Source organism: Hippoglossus hippoglossus, chromosome 6 (genome assembly GCF_009819705.1).
Source record: "Hippoglossus hippoglossus isolate fHipHip1 chromosome 6, fHipHip1.pri, whole genome shotgun sequence".
NCBI lineage: Eukaryota > Metazoa > Chordata > Actinopteri > Pleuronectiformes > Pleuronectidae > Hippoglossus > Hippoglossus hippoglossus.
In genome coordinates this window covers 17299575-17325236 of record NC_047156.1, presented here as the reverse complement: position 1 = coordinate 17325236, position 25662 = coordinate 17299575, and the positions used below count along the sequence as shown (strand labels likewise).

The 25662-nt window shown below is 46.2% G+C and overlaps 1 protein-coding gene across 2 annotated transcripts; it reads left to right on the top strand.

Moving 5' to 3' along the window:
• Positions 1–1601: 1601 nt before the first annotated feature.
• On the top strand, positions 1602–25262 carry LOC117763330 (filamin-C-like). Of its 2 annotated transcripts, XM_034588354.1 has the most exons (47): positions 1602–2332; positions 4887–5135; positions 6597–6694; positions 7856–8006; positions 8242–8360; positions 8488–8565; positions 8674–8836; positions 8994–9194; positions 9359–9475; positions 10075–10212; positions 10407–10533; positions 10625–10761; positions 10862–11055; positions 11149–11262; positions 11356–11499; positions 11644–11767; positions 12060–12220; positions 12335–12425; positions 13128–13297; positions 13388–13505; positions 13607–13869; positions 13970–14567; positions 15004–15177; positions 16017–16179; positions 16267–16595; positions 16686–16809; positions 16921–17077; positions 17167–17356; positions 17485–17508; positions 17601–17842; positions 18029–18128; positions 18284–18424; positions 18596–18724; positions 18823–18996; positions 19110–19274; positions 19397–19600; positions 19699–19851; positions 20359–20481; positions 20587–20835; positions 20929–21198; positions 21287–21424; positions 21543–21658; positions 22433–22565; positions 22660–22836; positions 22956–23174; positions 23579–23803; positions 24575–25262. In XM_034588354.1, exons 1-47 carry the CDS (start codon positions 1960–1962, stop codon positions 24760–24762), a joined length of 8235 nt encoding a protein of 2744 aa, XP_034444245.1. In that variant the 5' UTR covers positions 1602–1959; the 3' UTR covers positions 24763–25262. The 2 variants fall into 2 exon arrangements, with proteins under 2 accessions (XP_034444245.1, XP_034444246.1); XM_034588355.1 differs by lacking the exon at positions 9359–9475.
• The last annotated feature ends 400 nt before the right edge of the window (positions 25263–25662 follow it).

Genomic DNA, 25662 nt, shown 5'->3' with positions numbered 1-25662 from the left:
TTTTAGCCATTTACAAACAGTCCAAATGGTTTTAAAATGATCGTAAAATTATTTTGAGTATCTCATTACACGGTGGGAGATCAACGTGGGGACCCCTGACTGTGTCCAGGCTGAGTATCCCGAGAATGCTTTCTGCATGTGTCACAGCTATTCTTACCTCCCACTACTTCATCAGGGCTGATGCTGGCATCTGGTGTCACTGTCGTGTCACTGACTGCTGAGTCACAGCACCATGACAGAACCTTCAGTGAAAATAATATTCATTCATTCTGACACTTTTTATAAGAAGATTATAAACTTTTCTACACTGACAACTCAGTGTGTTTCCTTCCTGATTTTGGCAAGATGATTCTTATGTGACCTGAAAAGAACATTTTAAATGTATAAACTATGGTAGGCTGATATTCCAATTCAGGTTCTTCAAAATGCAGCTGCTCCAAATCATGTAAATATGATCAAAAGCACCCCTCATTGGTTGCCTGTGTGTTTTAAAATTGATTTTTAAATATTACTTTTGATTTTCAAGGCACGTCATGGTTTGGCACCAGCTTCTAAACTCAACAAATTGTAGGCTGAGATGCTCTAATAAGGCCCTGTTAGATATTCTTGTGTAAAGACTGAAGACCAAGGGTGACAGGGCCTTTGGTCACACTATGGAATAGTTTACCTGAGGAACTTGGACTAGAAAAATCACTGTTTACAAGTAATCTCTCAAAACCTACTTTTACTGAAAGGCTTCTTGCCTATTTTAGCGATTAGCCTATACTTATGTTTCTTTTATCAGTTTCATTTGCCATTACCTTTAAATTATGTTGTATTGTTTTACTTTTCTTTTTCAGATATTGTATTATGTAAATTGCTGTCTTAGATTTCCAATGCTATTGAATAATTTAGCGAGTTGCCTTTGATATTTTATCTTCTTGTTTTTATTTTTCCTCTCTGTGAGGCACTTTGCAATGATTCTTTTGAAAGTTGCTATGTAAATAAAGTTATTATCATTATTATATCCAGTATCTACAACTTCCCTATACCATACTTGATGATGCGTTAAAAATGTTTTAGAGCCTAAATAACAGTTTTCCATACATAACTTATCAAGCACGACCCTCCCCGAGCTTGTGCCTTTGACCTTAGCTTGTCTACATGGTAAAACATTTCACTGAGTGGTGGCAGATTAATGTGAGGCGCACGTAATGCAGTTGCTTGATCGTCACCAGGGTGAGCTCATCCTTCACTGTGTGTTTGGGCCTCGCTGGGAGATTCGAACTTGTGAAAATCCTGCTTTTGGACAATCGTCCTCACACAGAGAGACTCACTACACCTCTCACTGTCTTTTCTCAGCTCAGTCGTTCAGCCGCTTGGACCCTGGAGCACGACACACATTCACAACAATCAGTAAATTCCAGCCCCCCCACCCCCAGACGCCCAAATAGGAGCGCCTAAAAATAAAGAAGCATGCCGCATCTGCTGCTCTGACCAATCCCTGCCCCATTCTCCCAGTAAACCGACCCCGACTCCTGTCATCTTTATGGATGAACAAATAGACTATGATGGCAGGGGCTGAGTGACGTGGGCCGGGGTCCTTATAAACCCCTGTCCTCCCTCTCTGCGCACGGAAACACGCTCAGCGCTGAACAGAAACACTTTTCTCATTTCTTCTCGGGGCCATATTAAAGAGGACCGGCTCGTCAGGAGAGTGCCAATTAAAAAAAAGCGAGCAGCAGCTGCCCTTCACATCATAAATCGGATCATTTCATCCATCACTGTCCTGACGTCCAGTGCCTTTCTTCGCATGCTCCTCTGAAGAATCTCCAGACTGCGTTTTAAACTGCTCCAAGCTTGAACTTTCGTGCGCCGGCTGCGCGCCTTTGCCATCGACCTGCGAAAAAGTTTCCAGCGCACAATTCAACAAGTGAGTGTCAGCGCGGTATAAAAGTGGACACGGAAAAAGCCACCACGATGAGCAACAACTACGGCGACGAGCAGCTGCCCCCGCAGTACTACCAGGCCACCGACTTTGGGGAAGAGGAGGACGACGAGATGCCGGCCACGGAGAAGGACCTGGCCGAGGACGCGCCATGGAAGAAGATCCAGCAGAACACCTTCACCAGGTGGTGCAACGAGCACCTCAAGTGCGTCAACAAGACCGTCACCGACCTGCAGAGGGATTTTACTGACGGGCTGAAGCTCATCTCACTGCTGGAGGTGCTGAGCCAGAAGAAAATGTACAGAAAGTGCCACATCAGACCCAACTTCCGTCAGATGAAGCTAGAAAATGTTTCTATGGCACTAGAGTTCCTGGACAGGGAGCACATCAAACTGGTCTCCATAGGTAAGTTGGCTTGTGGATGTGGAAACAATTTAGCAGGGAAATGTTTGGCTATAATTAGAGAGGAACAAGTAATCCGGAGGAATTTCTGATAGCTGACACTGACAGTGTGTGTGCCAAGATCCGAATAAGATGCTGTGATGTTTAAAACTCTCTTCATATTTTCCAAACTGTCAAATCCTCAAACAAACAAACGCACTTTGTAGCTGCGGTGTTGGTATGTTATCAGCCGTGGTGTGACACCGAGGCACTCACAGTGGGCCTCTGGGGAGCAGGGGTCAACAGCTTATTGGAAAAGTTACTGCCGAGGTGAGGCCATTAGCTGGTGTCAGGGCCGAGGCCTAGTGTTGGCTCCACGGCATGATTTACCTCATAGTCCTGCCGCAACAATACGGCCAACTACAGGCTGGAAAATTCACCAGGGCTATGCTAATGAGAATGACAATTTCTACATGAGGACAGCGAACACACACACACACACACACACACACACACACACACACACACACACACACACACACACACACACACACACACACAAGCGCACATTCATCTCTGACAGGTCAGGGGGTCAGAACGACTCACCGGGGGATCTTCGGTGACAGCCAATTTCCTGTCCAGACCCATCAGCAGCAAACTCCTGTGAGGTGGGGATTAAACGCTGGTGGCATTTGGGGATCAGACTGCAGTCACAGATAACTGAGCTGCTGAAGTAACATTAAATTGCGGTGGATTATTGTGGAGTCACAACGGGAGGACGAGGCACCACCAGAGAGAACAGGATGTCACCTCTTAAAACTATTTAATAACTGAGGAGAAACTTGTAGAAAGATATGAGACACACACAGAGTTATGGCTTAATTATACACCTGCAGACAGCCACACAATTCATGCAGGAGAATGATTATTACCTTTCTGACAGAGTATTTTTCTCTTTGGGAGACTAACGGCACTGCCACACACGAGTGAAATTCCCGTCGTGGCTGAGGCTTTGGCCGCCGCACTGTGAAGGCCACAGTCTGTCAGTCTGGACACGCACTGTGTGTTTTTTGTTTGTGTGTGTGTGTGTGTGTGTGTGGGGGGGGGGGGGGGGTTATTACACGGAGGGATGGCACTCTCAATCCCCAGGAGGGCTAAGGTCACAATCACAGATATTTCCTCAAAGAATGCAAAGTGTTTGTGTGTCCAGGATGGTGGGTCTAAAACTTAATATGTTAGAGAGTGTCTGACACCGTTGCCGCAGCTGCACACATGCACACACGCGCGCACGCACACACACACACACACACACACACACACACACACACACACACACACACACACACACACACACACACACACACACACACACACACACACACACACACACACACAGGCACACACTGGGTCAGACTGTTTTGACAGAAACAGGGCGTGATAATAGAAGCCCTGGCTGCTTATTTCCCAGCACCCTCTTCCCGCATGCAGCAGCCCTCTTAGGATGATGTCTCAGTCTTATAACAGTAACCCAGAGACACAGGCTTACATGCACATGTGTCACAGTGTGTAACTAGACACCATATGATTGATGTCCCTTTGACCAAGCAGTTGCCCTTAAAGCCCGACACAGCGGGATCTGAATCACACTGTGCCACACGGTGCCACCTGCCTGTGCCAGTCAAATGCTGACACATCAAACACCACCCTCAGATCGAGGCCACTGATCTATGAAAAGAGAAATATTCCCAATAAAATAACGTGTGTGATAAACCATCCGGCACCAAAGTCCCTGCGTTATTAAAGTCTTACTGAATTAACTGGAGTGTATCACACGCAGATTAGTCGATGGCTACATTAAAGTCTACCGCTCCTCTGAGGTTATTGGGCTTAAAGTGGCTGCGTTTCTAAATGAGAGTGACTCTAAAACGGCTTATTTGACAAACTTTTTTCCTATGAGAACTTGGTGGAAAAGGAGTGGCGTCCTCGCTGTCAATGAATCTAATCTCTGTCTGTTTGATTTATCACACTCCGGCACTATAAGTTTGGGAGGTAATTGAAGTCCAAGTGGTATTTATGCAGAGAGGGATCCACTTCCACATATCCTCAGCTGTCACTGTCTTCAGAGCACCATTGTGACTGGATGACAGACTGTCAGGGGTCCTCAGCCAGACAGCTGTCTAAGAGAAAGGGGCTCGGGGGGGGAAGCAACGAGGAGCATTAGATTCTTGTCTCCTCAGCAGTCAATCATCATTGTTTATATTTCTACTCAGAATAGCCTGGTCAACTCGGCACTTTAGCGAGGAAAGACTATTTTGATGTAATAATGAATTTATGTATAGGTCACATGTCTTAATTTCTTATGGATTAGCCTTCGGAGAATCACTCACAATTTAAACCAATTCACTAATGAATTGCAAAAACTTCCCTGAAGGGCCCATAAACAATTAAGGATGAAAATATGGCTACAAGATGCATTTAACTAGAATATGCTACAATACTGCAAGACATGATGCACTATGGGAACTTTTACAAGTTATAAATCCTCATGAACTCTCCTGTCTCTACTGTCCAATTACAGATAGCAAAGCCATTGTGGACGGGAATCTAAAGCTGATCCTGGGTCTTATCTGGACCCTCATCCTCCACTACTCTATCTCCATGCCCATGTGGGACGACGAGGACGACGAGGAGACTAAGAAACTGACCCCCAAACAGCGCTTGTTGGGCTGGATACAGAACAAAGTGCCCCAGCTGCCCATCAACAACTTCAACCGTGACTGGCGGGACGGCAAAGCCCTGGGAGCGCTGGTCGACAACTGTGCCCCCGGTAAGAAGTGTGCGGTGGTGGCCTCAGCTGAGTCAACAGGCCGCGCGGAGCAAGTGCTGAGTCAGAATACGTAAAGCGCCAGTTGACAGGCTCGTTGTATACTGCGGTTTTGCTTGGTTGCTATGGAGTATGGGGTCAGGCATGTGTCAGTCAGTGTATTTAAAACAGTATCACCTTCTCAGGAGAATTTATCTCCTTCGCTCCTCATCGAGATATGAGGGCTATATATCTTGCAAACATTCTGGAGCGCAGACACACACAGATTCGGATTCATATGTCAGCCTGTGTAATCTTCCTCTGGAGGGCAGGCTGTGTCAGTGGGTTGTAGAGGCCTTGCTGATGGCTGGGGGACGTCCATGCCAGTTGTCTCACAATGACTGAAGCTCTCACTCTCACTTTTTGGGTCCCTGAGGCCCAGGCCTGGCTTTAGCGTTTATAGCTACACAACACCCCCAAATTTGGACACCATTCCTCCTCTTCTGTCAAGGGCCGTGCTTGGCCGTGCATCAAACTGCGGAGTGATCTGTCACGGGGAGGTGCCTAAGCCACTCAAGACCGCAAGACCGCAAGACCACAATTTGAGTCGCTGCCAATTTAGGGTTTCGGTTTCTAACGCCGAACATCGGAGAGTCCTCCTAACTGGAGAATGAAAAAAAGGTGGAGGAGTAGCAGGAGTGTAGAACACCACCATGTTTAACTGTGTTTATATGAGCCATTGATCTGAGGAGACACATCTTTCAAACACTGGGCTGCAACACTGACCATACAAGGTTGTGTTGTTTCATCAGCTGTTACCAAACAGCAGGGTGACTGACGAAACTAACTCTGTGCTGATACACAGAAGTGCTGCTTTTAATTCAGATACAAACCAATTCCATTAGCCAGACCAGTAAGAAACTAATATTCTAAACAGAAAAGTAGCTACAATTGTATTTGTTTATCCAAGTTATTCTTATATAGCTATGGCTTATATTTTAGCTCCGTTTGGTATTACAGCGATGTTGCAGTATGAAACACAGTGTGACATCACTTGAGAGCACTGACTGATTTTTTCTTTACTCTCCCTGCTCACTCCTTCCTCCTTTCTGCACTGGATATTAATTGGATAATAGTTTTCTGTGGTGCGTCTGTATGGACCTGTTGACTGAGGGGCCGCTCCATCACCAGCACTAATCCAATTTAGGCATTAGCTGCACAGGAGGAGGCTAGCTTGAGCCTTAGTGAAAGTGCCAGTGCGCTCATTGAGGTTATTTCTTTTAAAACGGACAAGAGACGCCGCCATTGTTGCACATTTTGAATCAATCAAGCAGAAGTGTGGGTAAGGCATGCGTTGTTGTAGCTGGAGGTGATGGCGAGATAGTAGCGACAGCCTGAGTGGTCTTATTATAGCAACCGCTGTGCAACGCAGTCTGCATACGTCCATACACGACTGTTTAATCTGCCTGTTTGCCTTTCCACCAGGTTTGTGTCCTGATTGGGCGGAGTGGGACCCAAACCAGCCCGTGGAAAATGCCAGAGAAGCCATGCAGCAAGCTGACGACTGGCTGGGTGTGCCTCAGGTAAGACTCAGGATGGATGTCAGTTACAAAGTCCTTTTTTACACTTGATGTCAGAGAGGTGGTGATGACTCATGAGAAAGTGCAAGAAAAGCAGGTATGTTTCTCTGATTTGCAGCATAGTTTATACCCACTGCATAGACTTTCAGTAAGAACCAATCAACTTCAAGCAATTTATAGCGAGAACCAAGACTCATTTGCAAATGCTAACACATCTCACCACATGTACATTCACCTGTGAGGCTGCACTGAGATGTAAAAAAAACCCAGCAGTACTGTTAATGATATAGAGCCCACTGTTCCTTCCAGGGAGATTGTGCTGCAGGGTATCATGAAATATTTATGACCCAGCTCACATCTAATATTTCCATTTACTTTATTGTAGCTCTCAGTGAGTGAGTGTGTAGGAGGTTTGTTTGGTAGATTGGTGAATCTGCGGAGGTGTGATATTTCTTAACACCTTCCAAGCCGGCCACCAACAAAACACAAGTATAAATATGCCTGCGCTCATCAGAATAACAATGTGAACAGGAGAACCAGAGTGCCACATTTCCAGGCCCATTTGTGCGACTCTGAGTCTTCGTATTGTTATGCGCACTATGAAGGTTGTTTACTTGTTTGTCTAAGACACAGAGCAAGCTATTCTCCATGAGGCTTAGCATTGGCTAGATAGCTGGGGGATGTATGTCATGACTCTGCGGGGCCTGGGGGCTGGATTCCAGTGCGGTGGTGTTAAGGAGATGTGGGAGAGGTCTGGCTCAGGATAAATCCCCCCCTGGCTGGATTATTGAAGGCAACAATCCTTAACCCCACTGTCCTAGGGTTATATATAACTGGCATAGAGCATGGCTTTGTGCCACTGTGTGATAGACAGGCAACGTGCTGCGAGTGAGAGAGGAGTCACAGGTGGAGGGATACATAAAATTAATCCTTGTTAAATCCAATTGCACTTTAAAGGAAATTGTTATTAAGGGTCAACTACACCCTTATAACAAATGACAACACAATCAGCTCAAACACAAATTATACCATGGTGGTTTTTTTTATGATCATTGTGTTGCAGGAAGTTGCATAAACTTTGTGAAACATTTGTTTTTTTTAATTACAACTAGATGTCCTTACAGTTAAGTTATCTGATGAACTCCTACTGTCTCTGTGCTGTAGGTGATTGCACCTGAGGAGATTGTGGACCCAGATGTGGACGAGCACTCAGTGATGACCTACCTGTCCCAGTTCCCCAAGTCCAAAATGAAGCCTGGCGCTCCTCTCAGGCCCAAACAGCTTTTCCCAAACAAGGCTAAAGCCTACGGACCAGGTGGGCAGCCAACACCTGCACAACCCGCAGCAGTTCACAGAAAACAGCATGAATGTTTCATGAACACCTCTTTGTCTAGCATATGAAAGCAGCAATGTTTGGCAGCAGCTCCACAAACAGTAGCAAAAGTAGAAGCTTGTACTTTTCTGGAAACGTTTGAATCCTGTGTCCACTTTGTTGCCTGACTGCTCCAAACTTTATCACCAAACTTCATGTTGCGATATTTACATCACAGGTATTGAGCCTCATGGCAACAAGGTGCTGCAGCCGGCCGTGTTCACTGTGGAAACTCTGGAAGCTGGAAGCGGGGAGGTCCTGGTCTATGTGGAGGATCCTGAGGGACACAAAGAGGAGGCAAGTTAGACCTGGAGGTTAAACGTACAGCCTGTTTTTACCCTCTCAGATAAACCTGGTGCCAAGTTCAAAAGTTCCAAGTGTATAATCTAATCTTTATCTTACCCTCTGTCTTCCTATTCTCCAGGCTAAAGTTAAACCCAACAAGGACAAAAACAGAACCTACACTGTCACCTATGTTCCTAAAGTTGAGGGTGTCCACAAGGTGACAACTGTTAACATTTAACTTACTACATTAAGTGCATGGATCACAAAAAGGACAAACTATTCGATTTGAAGCTGTCTTACAGTTATCTTGGTTTTTTATTCTTAGGTGAAAGTGCTGTTTGCGGGTCAGGACATAGACAAGAGCCCATACACTGTGAACGTGGCGAAGGATTTGGGTGACGCCAGCAAAGTCCATGCTAGAGGACCAGGTCTGGAGGCCACAGGCAATGTGACAAACAAACCCACCTACTTTGACATCTACACAGCAGGTAGGTTTGGGAAAATCCAACCAGGCCACACACTGACATTAAGATGTGGAAACAATATGAATGAATGAAAAAAAGAGTCACTCGAATATTGTTGTAGACTAAAACTGCAGCATCTACTTCTTAATTTCATTGCTAATTATTTTGCCGCCTCCCTCAGGTGCTGGCAATGGCGATGTCAGCGTGGTCATTGTCGATCCTCAGGGCAAGAAGGACACCGTCGAGCTCATCCTGGAGAATAAGGGCGACAGCGTTTTCCGTTGCACCTATCGTCCCATGTTGGAGGGCCCTCACACCATCCACATACTCTTTGCAGGCCAGGAGATCCCCAAGAGCCCTTACACTGTCAACGTCTTGGAGGGTGAGCGATTCCTCTGTGCTGTAAATAACTGTTGGACAAATTAGATTTCTTAGAGTGCTGTTCGTGTGAGGGCGGTCAATCCATCACAATCTACACTCTTCTTTATTCGCCCTGGGAAAACCCACCTGGTAGAGATGATAACCCTTCCTATCTGTCATTTCTAGCTCTGCCCATTGCTCCTCCCATGGGAGCTCCCCTGCAGATAATCCCTCAGTCAGTGCGCACCCTTCCTGGAGTGAAGGGTGGGAAGGGGGCTCCTCCTCCAAAACCTGGCCGCCCAAGTTAGTATGGTCTGCTGGGAAGGGGCCTGTGCCCATTGCTCAGCCAGATCCCCCAAACCTTTCCCTATGACGCACCTTGTCCATGCCCCTCTGTGCTTTATTTAAGATTCTGGAGCTGTGGCTCAGTGCGGTGCTTCCTCTTGCATCCTGCAGCTTTAAAGCCAGAGATGAAATGCTATTTTGTACGAGAAGTGTACAGATTGTCCCAGTCTGCATTTCGTTCGACTTTGTTCTCTGTTAAATATCTTTGCTTGTGCTGTTGACATGTTTGTTTTCATCACAGCTGCATTTGCATCAGCCAGCATTCTGTCTGCCTGCAGTCAACATTTCTGGCTGACTGACTGAAATGTTGTCAGAAGCTGCCCTGATCCAATTGAATGCGTCAATATCCCATTCAACGTTCTGTACCTTACGTTATATGTGCTGCAAAATGCATTGTTCTCATTTCAGGTTCTGGCCGTCAAACTTTAAGGAATCCCCGTTTGAATCGGATATTTTAATATCCTTGCTACTAACACCGCCGTCAACTGCTGGCTACACTACAGCTGCTTTTTGCTTTGCTAAACACTCATTTTGACGCTTGTTGTTATTCCTTTCAGCCACGAATCCGAACGCCTGCAGAGCTACAGGTAGAGGCCTTCAGCCTAAAGGCGTGAGAGTGAAGGAGGTTGCAGACTTCAAAGTTTTCACCAAGGGAGCTGGCAGCGGTGCGCTGAACGTCTCAGTCAAAGGACCAAGTGAGTCAGACAGCTCTCTCTCTTCACTGCAGCACACCTCACTCCTCCTCATACAATTTTGGAATGAATTCCTTTGTCTGGCTTTTGTGTCTGCAGTGTTGCATTCTCTGAGGTATAGGCTAGGTTTAACCAAATGCATAAAATGTTTCTTTGACTTTATAAGAAACCACATCGCCTGTATTATTCATCCTCAGCTGGAGCGGAGGAGCAAGTGAAAGTGCGTGATGCCGGGAATGGCGTATACGAATGTGAATATTTCCCCCTTAAGCGTGGTAAATACACCGTCAGCATCACCTGGGGAGGCCAGCCTATCCCACGCAGGTAGTGTACTGTTGATGCCTGTAGCTATTCATTAACAATGCACGCTCACAATTACGAAAGTTCATATTGTGCGTATTCTCGGGTGCTGCAGCCCTTTCGAAGTGGAAGTGGGTGCGGAGGCAGGTTTTCAGAAGGTGAGGGCCTGGGGTCCTGGTCTGAAGACTGGCATGGTGGGAAAATCCGCTGACTTTGTAGTGGAGGCCATCGGCACTGAAGTTGGCACTCTGGGTGAGACGTGTGCAAGTGATTTTAGCTCTTAGCAAAGAAAAGTCGATTTTTTCCATTTTCAAATCCTAAATCCAAATGTTGCAATAATTTCTTGGCTCAGGCTTCTCCATTGAAGGCCCATCACAGGCTAAAATTGAGTGTGATGACAAGGGCGATGGCTCCTGTGATGTACGCTACTGGCCCACTGAGGCTGGTGACTACGCTGTCCATGTCGTCTGTGATGATGAGGACATCAAGGACAGTCCCTTCATGGCCCACATCCTCCCTGCAGTCAATGACGTCTTCCCTGAGAAGGTAATTCCCACTCGCTGAGTCATAAATGATACATGTGAGGATAAACCAGGTCACCATGGTGATCTATTCTCACCCTATTCTATTCCATAACAGGTGAAAGCCTATGGACCAGGTCTGCAGCCAACCGGCATCATCGTGAACAAACCAACTGAATTCACAATTGATGCCCGCATGGCTGGGAAGAGTACCCTCAAGATCTATGCACAGGTACAGAGAGCGCCATTTCCAACCTTCAATGCTTATTTATAGGAAAGCATCATTTATATTGCATGTGGCTGACGTGATTTTGTATCCACTAAGGATGCTGAAAGCTGCACCATCAACATCAAGATCACTGACAAGGGAGACGGCACATTTCTGTGTGTGTACACTCCTGTCAAGCCCATTAAACACACCATCATCATCACATGGGGGGATGTTAACGTGCCCAAGAGCCCCTTCAGGGTAAGACACACACACACAACTGTTCTGCATTTAACAGTCAATTTAATATAAGGATACTTCACCAAATAAAGGCAAAGTAAGAGGACTGCAGCACTTCTACTTCAGCCAATTGCTTCTACCTCAAGTACACTGTGATTTCATTAGGTGCTGGTTGGAGAGGGTTCTCATCCAGACAAAGTCAAGGTCTATGGGCCCGGAGTAGAGAAGACTGGGCTCAAAGCTAACGAGCCAACGTACTTCACTGTGGACTGCGGCGAGGCCGGTCAAGGTGAGCATGTACGAGGAGAGGACGTGGGCGGGTACAGAGACACTTCTGAGTCTCACTAACTCTTCATGAAACGAGTGCTGCATATTTTGAACGTCGAAATATATTAAGAACGGAATTAATGGAATAAGTACATCTGTGCAGCTGTGCTCACTAGGTGAGGTGAAGTCATTTGAATTGCATAAAATGTTACTTGAAGGAAAGCTGTAGGCAGTAGACTGACTGCTTCTATTTATTCCGGTCACTTGCTTTTGAATGACCTTCGTGAACTGTGCCCATTGCTACGCACCATTAGGGGACATCAGCATTGGAATCAAGTGTGCCCCAGGAGTGGTTGGACCTGCGGAGGCTGACATCGACTTTGACATCATCAAGAATGACAATGACACCTTCACTGTCAAGTACACTCCCCCCGGCGCAGGCCGGTACACCATCATGGTGCTGTTTGCTGACCAGGTAAGAAAACAGTACTCTCACAAACACACACAGGAAGTGATTTTATCACTTGTGAAATGATTGATTTTTGCCTTTTTGATTACTCATGAAATTTCCAACATTCTTCTACATCAGGAAATTCCCATCAGTCCATTCAAAGTCAAAGTTGATCCTTCCCATGATGCTGGCAAGGTGAGAGCAGAGGGTCCTGGACTCAACAAGACAGGTGAGAACATACTAATTCCTCAGAAGCCTGTCTGTTTGTCTTTCCTTCAGTCTGTCTGTTCAATTTGGTGTGATTTGGACATTTGGATACTTTCACTATTAATAAAAACAAACAAGGGGATCAGTACTCTATAGCGGTCAGTGGGGGAGGGGCAGTGTGCCTTCAATACCTTCAGTGTTCAGACTGAATTTAACTTTTATTTTGAAAAGTTATGAACTTGGGTCTGAAGATTGTGTCCCTTGGTCAACAGACCTCTGAAATAGTCGTTATGCAATGTATGAAAAAATAACAGCACTTAAGTAAATCATTCAAACTTACTACAACCGACACACGTGAACAACAATAAAGCAAATTCGTTTTTATTTAATGAAAACATTGACTATAAAATCTATATTGCAATTAACTAGGTAGGATGAACACAAAATTATCTCTCCACCGCAGACTGTTTACAAAAAGCTCTGCACACAACGTCCAGCACAAAGACAATAAAAACAGTGACAGTATATTGTAGAACTGAGAAGAACTAACTAATGTAGCATTAACACAGGCCAAGAGAACAGGCAGGTTTAGAATGAGCACTGCGCTAGTTTCTACCAATCATGTACTGTCATTTGTAACAAACACCCACTAGAATACTTTTATGCCACGGAATCATGTGATTGAAGTAGTATTGATAGCGCTGACAAAACACATGTGTTTCAGGAGTGGAGGTGGGCACTCCAACCCACTTCACCATCTACACAAAGGGAGCTGGCAAGGCCAAGCCTGAGGTGCATTTCACAGCGCCGGGCCCGGGAGAGGCGGTTCGTGACTTTGAGATCATCGATAACCACGATTACTCCTACACTGTCAAGTACACAGCTCTTCAACAGGTACCGTAGGCCTCTGTTTGAAGTTCAATACCATTACCATTATCCCAAATCAACAGATATTCATTCTTATTCTGTTGTTTTTTTGTTTAGGGCAACATGACTATTTCAGTGACTCATGGAGGAGACCCCATTCCCAAGAGCCCGTTCCACATCACAGTGGCACCACCTCTGGATATTGGAAAGGTGAAAGTGGATGGATTGGACACCAGTAAGTTACAAACACAAATACTGTATTCATAAATGTAATAAAGTGTTATAATGTGCATATAGTAGCAAAGTTCAAGTGTTTCATGAAGCTCTTTCTTACAGAAGTGGAGGTCGGAAAGGATCAAGAGTTCTCAGTTAACACAAAGGGCGCCGGTGGGCAGGGCAACGTAGGCGTGAAGATGACCTCACCCTCTGGCCGCCCGATTCCATGCAAGCTGGAGTCTGACAAAGCCAAAGGCGCTCACAGTGTGAAGTATATTCCCCCAGAGGAGGGACAGTACAAGGTTGATGTCAGCTACGATGGCAACCCCGTAATGGGAAGCCCCTTTGGGGTTGAAGCAGTGATGCCTGCTGATCCTTCTAAGGTAAAGTTCATTAAAGCTGAATGTTTTTCACTCTGTCCCAACTTCTTAAATACAAGTTTGTTGGACCACATCTCAAAAACTGACCTAACTTGCATTACAGGTGAGAGCCTATGGCCCAGGCCTGAAGGGAGGCATTGTGGGTAAACCCGCTCCATTCACTATTGACACAAAGGCAGCCGGTGCAGGTGGGCTGGGCCTGACAGTGGAGGGCCCCTGTGAAGCTAAAATTGAATGTCAGGACAACGGCGACGGCACATGCTCAGTGTCCTACCTGCCCACCGAGCACGGGGAGTACGCCATCAATATCCTGTACGCGGAGCAGCACATCCCTGGCTCTCCCTTCAAGGCTGCAGTGCGCCCGGCCTTCGATCCCAGCAAGGCGACAGCGAGCGGTCCCGGTCTGGAGAAGGCCAAGGCAGGCGAGCCAGCGACCTTCACTGTGGACTGCACCCGAGCGGGCGACGCCGAGCTCACCATCGAGATTGTGTCGGAGACAGGGGTTAAGGCCGAAGTGCACATCCAGAAAACTGCAGAGGGGACCTTCTCTGTAACGTACATCCCATCCTTCCACGGCGCACACACCATCACCATCAAGTACGGCGGCCATACGATTCCTCAGTTTCCCAAGGTGCTGCAGGTGGAGCCCTCTGTGGACACCAGCGGGGTGCATGTCTACGGGCCAGGAGTGGAGCCCAGAGGTACCAATGACCTGATGAGTTAGCAGTAAATATTAGGGCTTTCATACAGTTATAGTTTGTATTAGTACTAAAAGGATTATTAAATTATGATTTGTTCAACATAAAAGCAAGTTTAATGCTAGCTATAACTTTTAGTCTCTCTAATGTGAGTATTTGCTGCTTTTCACGATTTTTTATATTTAAAATTCACTATCTTTTGGCAAAACAAACCATTCGGAAAAAGGTCAGGTTGTGGGAATCTTTCACTATTATCTGACATCTTAAAGCCTTAATGATTCCTTTATAAACAGAAAAAAGAAATCAAGCGAATAATTGAGAGGAAATGCTTAACTGGTAGTTGCAGCCCTGGTCTAGTAGAGTTATAAAGATTTATGAGTGTTGGGACTGTGTTACTTTTTTCCGCAACAAATAGCGTGAAGGGCTCTTCTGTGTCTAGGGGTCCTCAGAGAAGTCACAACCCACTTTATCGTCGACACCCGCGCCCTCAACAAGGCTGGAGGAAACCATGTGAAGGTTCACATCATCAGCCCCTCCGGCACCAACACAGAGAGCTTCATCACCGATAAGGGAGACGGCACATACAGAGTGGAGTACACAGCGTTCGAGGATGGTAGGAGTCATTTAGCATTGTTAATTCATGCAATTAAAGAATCATGAGGTGGAAAGGCATTGTAAAGCAATGATGGATCTAGGACCCTCCATTGTGTTTTGCCAGTGCTCGCAAAAGAGTTAACATTTACAAACCTACCGACCTTTATTTATCTGCTGTCAGTAAACAGGATTTTGAATAGACAGCCTGTCTGAGAGTGTGCAAGGAGACAGACGGAGGAACCACTAACAGGTGCTTTATTGGGAATAAAGCAAAGGAGTGGGAGAAGAGAGAGAGCGAGATAGAAAGGTGTATAAATACATAATGATGCAGTGAAGCAACGCTTTGAGGGGCAGAGACGCAGGCAGACAAGCTCTGTTTTATAAATAGTGTGCTCTGGAACAGAAGCTCTTAACCAGGCAGGTATGTGTGCTGAAGGCTGCTGCCTGCCCACAGCAATATAGTAGGGAGGGGAGGGGTGAATGACAGGGGATATTAATAGAGACCTATAACACAAAGCTGAGAGATCACAGAGCACTTCTCCACTAGCAGACACACTCTAATATCACAGTATTGTGACTGGGAATTTGGCATGTAGGCCTACAGAGGGGGCTCTGTCAGAGGAACGTTGTAACAGAATAATGAATAGGGAACAGATGTAATTCTTTGTGCGTTCACCAGAACGTCTGTGCTCGAGATGGCATCTTTTATAAATAAACAGATGTTTATCTCCCTAAAAGGGAATTTGTCTGCCCCATAATTAAAAGCAAGTGGCACTAGCAGAAATTATTTGCTTCATTTAAAGGATACTCAAGCAGAGAGATGTGATATCCTTTATTAATGTGTCTCTTTGTGTGTAGGAATGCATCTGATAGAGGTGCTTTACGATGACGCGCCCGTACCCAAGACTCCCTTCAGAGTGTCTGTGGTGGAGGGATGTGATCCCACCCGGGTCCGCGCCTTTGGCCCAGGTCTGGAAGGAGGAATAACCAACAAGTCCAACTGCTTCACTGTGGAGACCAGGTACTGATAAATCACATTCAAAGGCGAAATTTCTTGGGAATTTACTCAAATAGGTGCGGAAAAATAAGTTTTTGGTTTCCCTCTCAGGGGCGCTGGTACAGGAGGCCTGGGCCTGACCATCGAGGGAGCCTCAGAGGCCAAAATATCCTGCAAAGACAATAAAGATGGCAGCTGCAGTGTGGAGTACGTCCCCTTCACTCCTGGAGATTATGACGTCAACATCAACTACGGAGGTCACCCGATCCCTGGCAGCCCGTTCCGCGTGCCAGTGAGGGACCCCGTGGACCCCAGCAAAGTGAAGTGCTCAGGTCCAGGTCTGGGCGGCGGAGTAAGAGCCCATATTCCTCAGACGTTCACAGTCGACTGTACCCAGGCTGGACAGGCCCAGCTGGATGTCAAACTCTACGGCCCAACAGGTGAGGACTATGGAAGCCCATAAACTCTGTACACTCTGATAAATATCACTGTCTGTGTATGTGTTTATTTATACAAAGTCATAATTTCAGGTACCGTGGAGCCAGTAGGTGTGAAGAACAACAGTGATGGAACCCACACAGTTCACTACACCCCAGCTCAGGACGGCCCTTACACTGTCGGTGTCAAATATGCAGATCAGGAGGTCCCACACAGGTACAGTATGAGTTCAAAGAAAAGTGCAGCTCAGCTCAGCACATTTTCTATTTCCGTTTCTGTCTTTTTGCCCGGACTGCGTTTAGTAATTACACTGTCCTTCTTCCACAGCCCATTCAAGGTGATGTCCCAGCCCGGGCATGATGCCAGTAAGGTGCGTGCCAGTGGCCCCGGTCTGGACACCAAAGGTGTGTCTGCTAGTTTTCCTGTGGAGTTCACCATCGATGCTCGTGATGCTGGAGAGGGACTGCTCACTGTGCAGATCCTGGTGGGTTTGCAGCCACATTCATTCAAAGATTTCAAATTTATCTAATCATAAGCTGTCATCTTAAACAACTCCATGCCTTTTATTGACAGGACCCAGAAGGGAAACCAAAGAATGCAACCATCCAGGACAACAGAGACGGCACCTACACTGTGTCGTATGTACCTGACTCTACAGGCCCCTACACCATCACCATTAAATATGGCGGAGATGAGATCCCTTACTCCCCATACTGCATCCAGTCGCTGCCCACAGGAGACGCCAGCAAGTGTCGCCTCACTGGTAGGAAAAGCTACTTTCAATTCATAACTGCAATGATAATTATAAAAACTACTAACTTACATATTTCAGTTTTTTATTCACTATATGCTCTGTATATATTTTCACCACTATGTTCTTTTTCTTTCCAGTGTCGATTGGAGGACATGGCATGTGTAAGTAATCACTGTTTAGTTTAGAAAGATCTTCCAGGAGTCCGTGCATTTGACCAGTTCTGTTTACCTTCTTCAATCTCTGACCTTCACAGCGAGTCTACAGAAACTGCAGACCTCTGAGGATACTGTTATCACTGTGGATGCCAAAGCTGCCGGGAAAGGCAAGGTGACCTGTAAAGTGCTGACCCCACAGGGGATGGAGCTGGACATGGACGTGGTGGAGAATCATGATGGGACCTTTGACATTTACTACACTGCCCCCGAACCTGGAAAGTATGTTATTACTATCCGCTTTGGGGGCCAGAACATCCCTAAGAGCCCCTTCCATGTGATGGTGAGTAAAACAGTGTTTTATAAGCTGCTATTTTGTGTTCTCTTGCTCAGATTTTTTACTTATTTACTGCTCGTCGTTACTCTACTCCCCTTGTTTTCTGTGTATCCTTCACTGCCTTCTCAGAAAAAGGCATAAAGAAATACATATAAAAGAAACCAACTATTTCTCCTCTCTCTGTAATGACAGGCCTCAAATGAGCCAGTTGCTCCCCGCGATACCGTGGATCCTCTCTTCCGCCCCGTTAACTTCCTCGTCCCCTTCACGCCACAGCAGGGAGAAATCACAGGTGTGACAAACACCACTCACACACACACACACACACACACACACACACACACACACACACACACACACACACACACACACACACACACACACATATACACACACAAACATGTTTTTTAGGTCACTGCTGTTTAACCGTGCCGCTGTCATTTCCAGGTGAGGTGCGAATGCCTTCGGGCAAGACTGCTCGCCCGCATATCACTGACAACAAGGATGGCACCATCACCATCAAGTACCAGCCCATAGAGAGAGGCCTGCACGAGATGGACATCAAATATGACGGCAACCACATTCCAGGTCACAAACACACCACAGTAGAAAGATAGGAAGTGACTGTCCCCTTTGAAAACAAGCTTGATTTTAATTCTTATTCTTGTCAGGAAAATATGATAGATGTCTCATACTGAGATCCTTCTGCACATGGCTCTGGGTCTAATGACTGTTCGCCACTGATTGTATTCCCTGTAGGAAGCCCTCTGCAGTTCTATGTTGATGCTGTGAACAGTGGAGTGGTGACTGCTTACGGTCCCGGTCTGAGTTACGGCATGGTCAACAAGTCTGCCACTTTCACTGTGGTCACCAAGAATGCAGGAGAAGGTAAAGCACCTTTTTCCGGGGATATTTGCTACTACACAGTGAATTTGTGTTAAATCACTTAACCTTTACAAACTGTATGTATATTTTCTCCCCCTCAGGTGGTCTGTCACTGGCAGTGGAGGGTCCCTCTAAGGCCGAGATCACCTGTAAAGACAACAAAGATGGAACCTGCACTGTGTCCTACCTGCCCACGACTCCTGGAGACTACAATATCATCGTCAAGTTTGACAACAAGCACATTTCTGGCAGTCCCTTTACTGCTAAGATTACTGGTGAGGAAATAAATACAGTTTGTATACTGTTGATGTGTATTTATAGAGGACATGTACCCTATAAATGACTTTTTAAGGGTTGACAAATGTTTAAACCACTGTTATCTGTCAAGGGGACGACTCCATCACCAGGACGTCCCAGCTGAACGTGGGCACATCGGCTGACGTGTCCCTGAAGATCACAGAGACTGATCTGAGCTCTCTGACTGCCAGTATCAAGGCTCCATCAGGCAACGAGGAGCCCTGCCTGCTCAAGAGACTGCCCAACAGACACCTCGGTGAGACACTCATTTGAGTAGATAAGACGCTGTTGGGTTTATGTAATGCATTTAGATTTTATTTTCCTGATTCTTTGTATTGACTTTTTTCCCCCCACTCCCGACCCCTTTTATGTTCACAGGTATCTCCTTCACCCCTAAGGAGGTTGGTGAGCATGAGGTCAGCGTGAGGAAGAATGGCTTGCACGTAGCTAACAGCCCTTTCAAGATCATGGTTGGCCAGTCAGAGATCGGCGAGGCCAGTAGGGTCAAGGCTTTCGGTAAAGGCCTCATGGAGGCGCACACTTTCGAAATTACTGAATTCTTCGTGGATACAAGGAATGCGGGTAAGATTTTAATATTTCACATTCCCAGCAAAACCCGATTGGAAAAAAATGCTAAAATAACTAATATTTGTTCTACTTTTTTTCCCTCCTCCCTTTAGGTTACGGAGGTCTAGCATTGTCGGTTGAGGGTCCGAGCAAAGTGGATATCAACTGTGAAGATGTAGAGGATGGGACGTGCAGAGTGACATACTGTCCAACAGAACCTGGCAGTTACATTGTCAATATCAAGTTTGCTGAAAAGCACATCCCAGGTCAGAATCTTTTACTTGGAAAATATACACATTTTTAATAAAAATGATACCTAAACAACTAGAATGGCACTCGGTACAAAGCACACCTCCACCAAGGCCAAACAGTCACCTTAATTTCCATCAAGCTACACAAGATGTCAAGACTCATAGATACTAGATCCCTAAATGTGGCATTTTCATCAAGATCCATGAATTATTCTCTAAGAAAATGTTAAAAACTTCCAAAAATGTGCTGTGTCGCAATGTTAGAGAAGTAAAAAACAAAACAATACTGGATCTGCCTTTTGGTCCGGATCTGCACCAAAATGTAATGGGTTCTTTCCCAACCCATACCACATCCTTCCATAAAGTTGTGTTGAAATCTGTTCAGTTGATTTTGTGGAATCTTGCTTACAAACAATCTTGCTAACAAACCATCAAAAAACGAAAGGGGTGAAGACATAACCTACTTGGCGGAGGTAACAAACCATAGTGTAATTTTGCTGTATTTGCATTGTTGCCATGCAGGAAGTCCTTTCACAGTGAAGGTGACTGGAGAAGGAAGAATCAAAGAGAGCATAACCAGGAAGAGGCAGGCGTCTTCTATTGCCTCAGTGGGCAGCACATGTGGCCTGAACCTCAAAATCCCAGGTGAGAAGAGAAACCATTCAGAGGGGGTTAAAGGGCAGCGGGCAGCCATCTTCAAAGAAATGAAACCGTTTCACACTCACATTTATATTCTCACTGCTTTCTCAGGAAACTGGTTCCAGATGGTTTCAGCTCAGGAGAGGCTGACCAAGACATTCACCCGCAGCAGCCACACCTACACCCGCACTGAGCGCACGGAGATCAGCAAAACCCGTGGCGGCGAAACCAAGAGGGAGGTACGAGTGGAGGAGAGCACCCAGGTGGGCGGGGGAGGAACCCCGTTCAGAGACGTTTTCGGAGACTTTCTGGGCAGGGAGAGCCTCAGCAGCTTTGCCGGCATCACGGCCAGACCTGAGGGTGAGAGTCTGTGAAGTTCAAACTCCCTTTATGAATTGCAAAAACACTTGGCTTTGTTTGTGTCTAACCTTCTGTGCTGCTCTGCCTCGCCAGTTGAGAGCGGCTCGCAGGCCATGACGGCTCAGGTGACCAGCCCCGGTGGGAAAACGGTGGATGCTGACATCGTGGACGGAGGGAGCAGCACCTACAGCGTCCGCTTCATCCCTCAGGAAATGGGACCCCACACGGTCAATGTCAAATACAGAGGCCAGCATGTCCCCGGGAGCCCCTTCCAGTTCACGGTTGGGCCCATGGGGGAGGGAGGATCACACAAGGTCCGTGCAGGAGGGCCCGGCCTGGAGAGGGGCGTAGCTGGAGCACCCTGTAAGTACTGTTCAATAAATCTTTTTCATTATTTCTTCAAACACTAGCACACCCATCATCTGATCTACCTTTGTCTTACTTTCGCTAGCTGAATTCAGTATCTGGACTAGGGAGGCAGGCGCTGGCGGCCTTTCCATCGCCGTCGAGGGCCCGAGCAAGGCTGAAATTTCCTTTGAGGACAGAAAAGACGGTTCTTGCGGAGTCTCCTACATAGTGAAAGAACCAGGTAGAACTTCCTCTTTTGCACGTTTCATCCGAGTGTTGTGTCTCTCTAAAGTGCTCAACTTTTCAGAAATTCCTCCACACTTCAGTGTGAAAGTAAACAACCTGTCTGCTTCCCCCAGGTGACTACGAGGTCTCCATCAAGTTCAACAACGAGCAGATCCCCGACAGCCCCTTCATCGTACCGATCGCTACACTCTCAGACGAGGCTCGCAGGCTCACTGTCACAAGCATTCACGTAAGATCTCACGCGCTCAGTCGACACGAGCCAAATTATTTTGCTGCAATATTAAGTCACACACACACTCGAGTAACAGATTGCATTTAACATAATGTAGGAGTGGTTGTAGATATTTCTCTGCGATAGCACTTTGCCCTTGAAGTGTGCTTGAGTGCCAGTGTCGGAGCAGCGTCCTCGACTGTAATTCTGCAACGCTGGCCAGCGATGAAGGGCTGGATTAACTGTCCTTGTGCTTAATGTGGGTCAACACAAGCTGTGCTATGTGTGGGCAGCAGGCTCGTCCGTGTGATTGTGTTTCTGCGTGAGAGGAAAGAAAAGGCGATAAAAGAATTCTGCGACGGATCACACTTTTGGTCTCCTCACTTCACAGACGCTTGTTTTTTTTTAAATTTGTGTTTCCATTACAGCTGCCAACAATGCTAAAAACATATAGTTTTAGTCCACTCCAGTGCCTCTTCACACTGTTTTTTAATTTTTTCTGCCACTAGACGCCCGGTGAAGAGCAATATGAAAGGTTTAAAATGTCACGCTACCTCTCATATCTGCGAGGACCGCTCGGCGGCCTGTGGGGTAAAAAACACTAAACGCCTCGCTGTAAACTTTGACCTTTTCTGCCTCACACACCCAACCACTCGATCTATTCTTGTTCAGGCATGATGAGTCACACGCGTTGTGTCCCTCAGGGTGCGGGCACACACACACACTCACACAGTCACAAACACACACAACGCAATTCCACTGATATCCTGATGATACCCCTATCTGTTCTAGGAGAAGGACTTGAAGGTGAACCATGAAGCCTCCTTCATGGTGCAGCGGAACGGCACTCGAGGTGTAGTAGACGCTAAGGTCCACACCCCCTCTGGCTCCTCTGAGGAATGCTATGTCACCGAGCTTGACAGCGGTATGCACCAAGTACAATTCAGCACAATTCAGTTTAAGTTATGTTCAAGAGTGCTGGATGGTAACATCTCCACCTCCCTTTTTCGCCTTTTCAGACAAGAGTGCAATTCGCTTCATTCCACGGGAGAATGGAGTTCACTCCATAGACGTCAAGTTCAATGGATGCCACATTCCTGGAAGCCCCTTTAATGTACGAGTGGGAGACCTGGGGCTGATTGGAGACCCAGGCATGGTGACGGCACATGGTGCTGGACTACAGGGGGGAACCACAGGTAGTGATCATCACCACTTCTAAAAAATTTACTGAGCGAATATAGTTTGATTTAGTTTTTAAATTTTCAAATTACATAAGGTACCAAAAATAATCAATTTTCCCTCTTGACTCTTCCAGGTGTAGCCTCAGACTTTGTGGTCAACACCTGTAACGCGGGCTCGGGCACTCTATCCGTCAACATCGATGGGCCGTCCAAAGTGAAGATGGACTGCCGCGAGAGTCCCGAGGGCTACAAAATCACCTACACCCCAATGGCACCTGGCAACTATCTGGTCACCATCAAATACGGCGGGCCGCAGCACATCGTGGGCAGCCCTTTCAAAGCTAAAATCACAGGTCCGCTTCACAGTCATTCTCCCATCTGATCTGTGGATCACAGATGACAAGTGTCTTATGAAACCAATGTTCCTCTGAAAAAAAAAAAGTGTGGAAGTCAGGAAAATGTTGTGTCATCTGCGTTTAGACTGCTGTCTTTTTTTGGCACGACAGCAATACCCTCCTGTCACTTCTCAGTGCAGTTTTTTTTAATACTTTCGAGATTGAAAAGAATTCCCATGTGTCCTGAAAGTTAACTTTATTAGAAAGTAGTATGAAATATTTTCCTGTATGAGCTCAGGCTGGAGTCCTCCCCTAGCCTCCCTCATATCTTTGTCAATGCTGGCTGCATTAAGTAATGTCTGTATTGAGCTGCTGATCACATTAGATAACCGTTCTCTCTCTGGGTCCTCTTCATCTTCTAGGTGCCCGGCTCTCAGGGGGACACAGCCTCCATGAGACCTCCTCTGTCTTGGTCGAAACAGTTACCAAGTCTTCCAAAGTGGGTGGAGCCTACAGCGCGTCCTCCTCCTCTGCCACCTCAACCAAACTGACATCCGACGCCAGCAAGGTGGTCTGTCATGGAGCGGGGCTGTCCAAAGCTTTGGTGGGACAGAAGAATACTTTTACAATTGACAGCAGCAAAGCAGGTGAGACAATCATCCACATAAAGACATAAGACAGAAACACATTGTATTTGAATCTATCTGAAATATATGTCTGTCTGTATATGACTCACATATTTCAAGAATATCTTATATCGTATATATATCTTATCAGCTTCACGCTTGGCACGTGTATTGTTCACGGCCCAAGGAAGTGCGGGGTTGAATTTGGTGCGATTCGGATACGTTCAATATTAGAAAACTGTAAATAACAGGCGACCAGCGCTTTGTAGCTCCGGCAGCTGGGACACATACGTATGTGACATTGTCAAGGGTATCCACGACAACGGGCACATTCACGACAACAGCAGCGACAACTGACTCTCCAATAAGGGGTCCTGCATACTTTGTCGAGCTTCACTGAACTTTGAATAAATAGATGAACAGCTCTATGTGCAGCAGTGGTGGTGAGGCTTCAGTCTTCACGTCCTTCAGCCGGTCTTTATTTCCCGTGGCTCAATTACTGCAAGTCACTTATACAGCTTCAAAAAGAAAAGCTGCAACCAGCATCACCACAGGCCAAACAAACTGCCCAATCCAAACTCTCAGGTTTAAAATGGGCAGTGCACCAGTATAGCAAAAGCATGAATCCATTAATAAATGCACGGAGAGGATATAAAATCATTACATTTGTGCGCTGTGAAAAACAAAGAGCTGAAAGACAATAAAATGCTGAAGTAGAGTTGAGGCGAGCTGCAGAATCAGGTGATAATATACAAACTTTCCTTCAACTATTATTATTCCTTCTCTGTCCAGGTAGCAACATGCTGATAGTGGGCGTGCACGGACCCAACACTCCGTGCGAGGAGGTGTACGTCAAGCACATGGGCAACAAGCTCTACAACGTCACCTACACTGTCAAGGACAAGGGCAGCTACACCGTCATTGTCAAATGGGGAGACGACAACGTCCCCGGGAGCCCCTACAAAGTGGCTGTGCCCTAAAATAAACTGTCCCAATATTCCAGTTCACTGTCCTCCGCTGACCCACCAGCCTTTTACTTGACATGTGCACGCATCAATCAAGCTCTCCGGTACTTCTGTTCTCCAACGGATTTACTATGTACTCAACATGCACTAAAACCCGCAAGAACATTTTGCTTACGTTTTTTATTGACGATAGATTATCTACTGTGCCAAAATTTTGTATTAACTCTACATTACATGAAAACTAAGCATCCACGTTCAGAATGATGTAAGGGCGAGTCTTTTAGTGTTGTTGGTCCATAAACTTTCTCCTCCTTATTTGTTGTGCTGTAAACAAATAATACACATAATATATGAATGTCGAGAAATGTTTGGAATAATCAGAAGTATTAACGTGTGGTGCAATATGGTTTTGTATGGTCTAAGAATGAGAAATTGATTGTTGTTTTTTGTTATATTAACCTATTTTTTTGGTAAGTCTTTGCAGACCTAATAAAGATTTCATTGCTTCCTTCCCAGATGAAAGTGATTGAGTTTATTTGGTCTCTCATAGCGCTGGTATACGCTTTGCTAGCTCAGCAGGAGACGTCTTTTACTTTGTGGATCTTCCTAATTTCATTGTAGAGCTATTTTCTGACCACTGCTGGCTCATCCTTCCGAGCAGCTGTCCGGATATTTTCGCCTGCTCGCAGGCGCTCTTAGCTGAGCGCCTGTTCCTCCTTTAACCCTTCATTTACCTCTGACATCAATGTTTGGTCATCATTTAGTGATGCATTCAAAAAATAGTCTCCTGGTCCACTCATTTACATCCTGCGCTTGTCGAGATGCAATCACAAGATGGCAGCATAGTCAAGCTCTGCTCTGCATCCGCGTCTCGACCAAATACACCAGAACAAAATATCCATTGTTCCCAGTGAA

Excerpts from the sequence above, each read along its gene's own strand:
- LOC117763330 (XM_034588354.1), top strand. The coding sequence starts at position 1,960 with ATGAGCAACAACTACGGCGACGAGCAGCTGCCCCCGCAGTACTACCAG. Across the intron at positions 8,566-8,673 it reads AAGTTGAGGGTGTCCACAAG|GTGAAAGTGCTGTTTGCGGG; the intron begins GTGACAACTGTT and ends TTTTATTCTTAG. Across the intron at positions 21,199-21,286 it reads GGGCGTAGCTGGAGCACCCT|CTGAATTCAGTATCTGGACT; the intron begins GTAAGTACTGTT and ends TACTTTCGCTAG.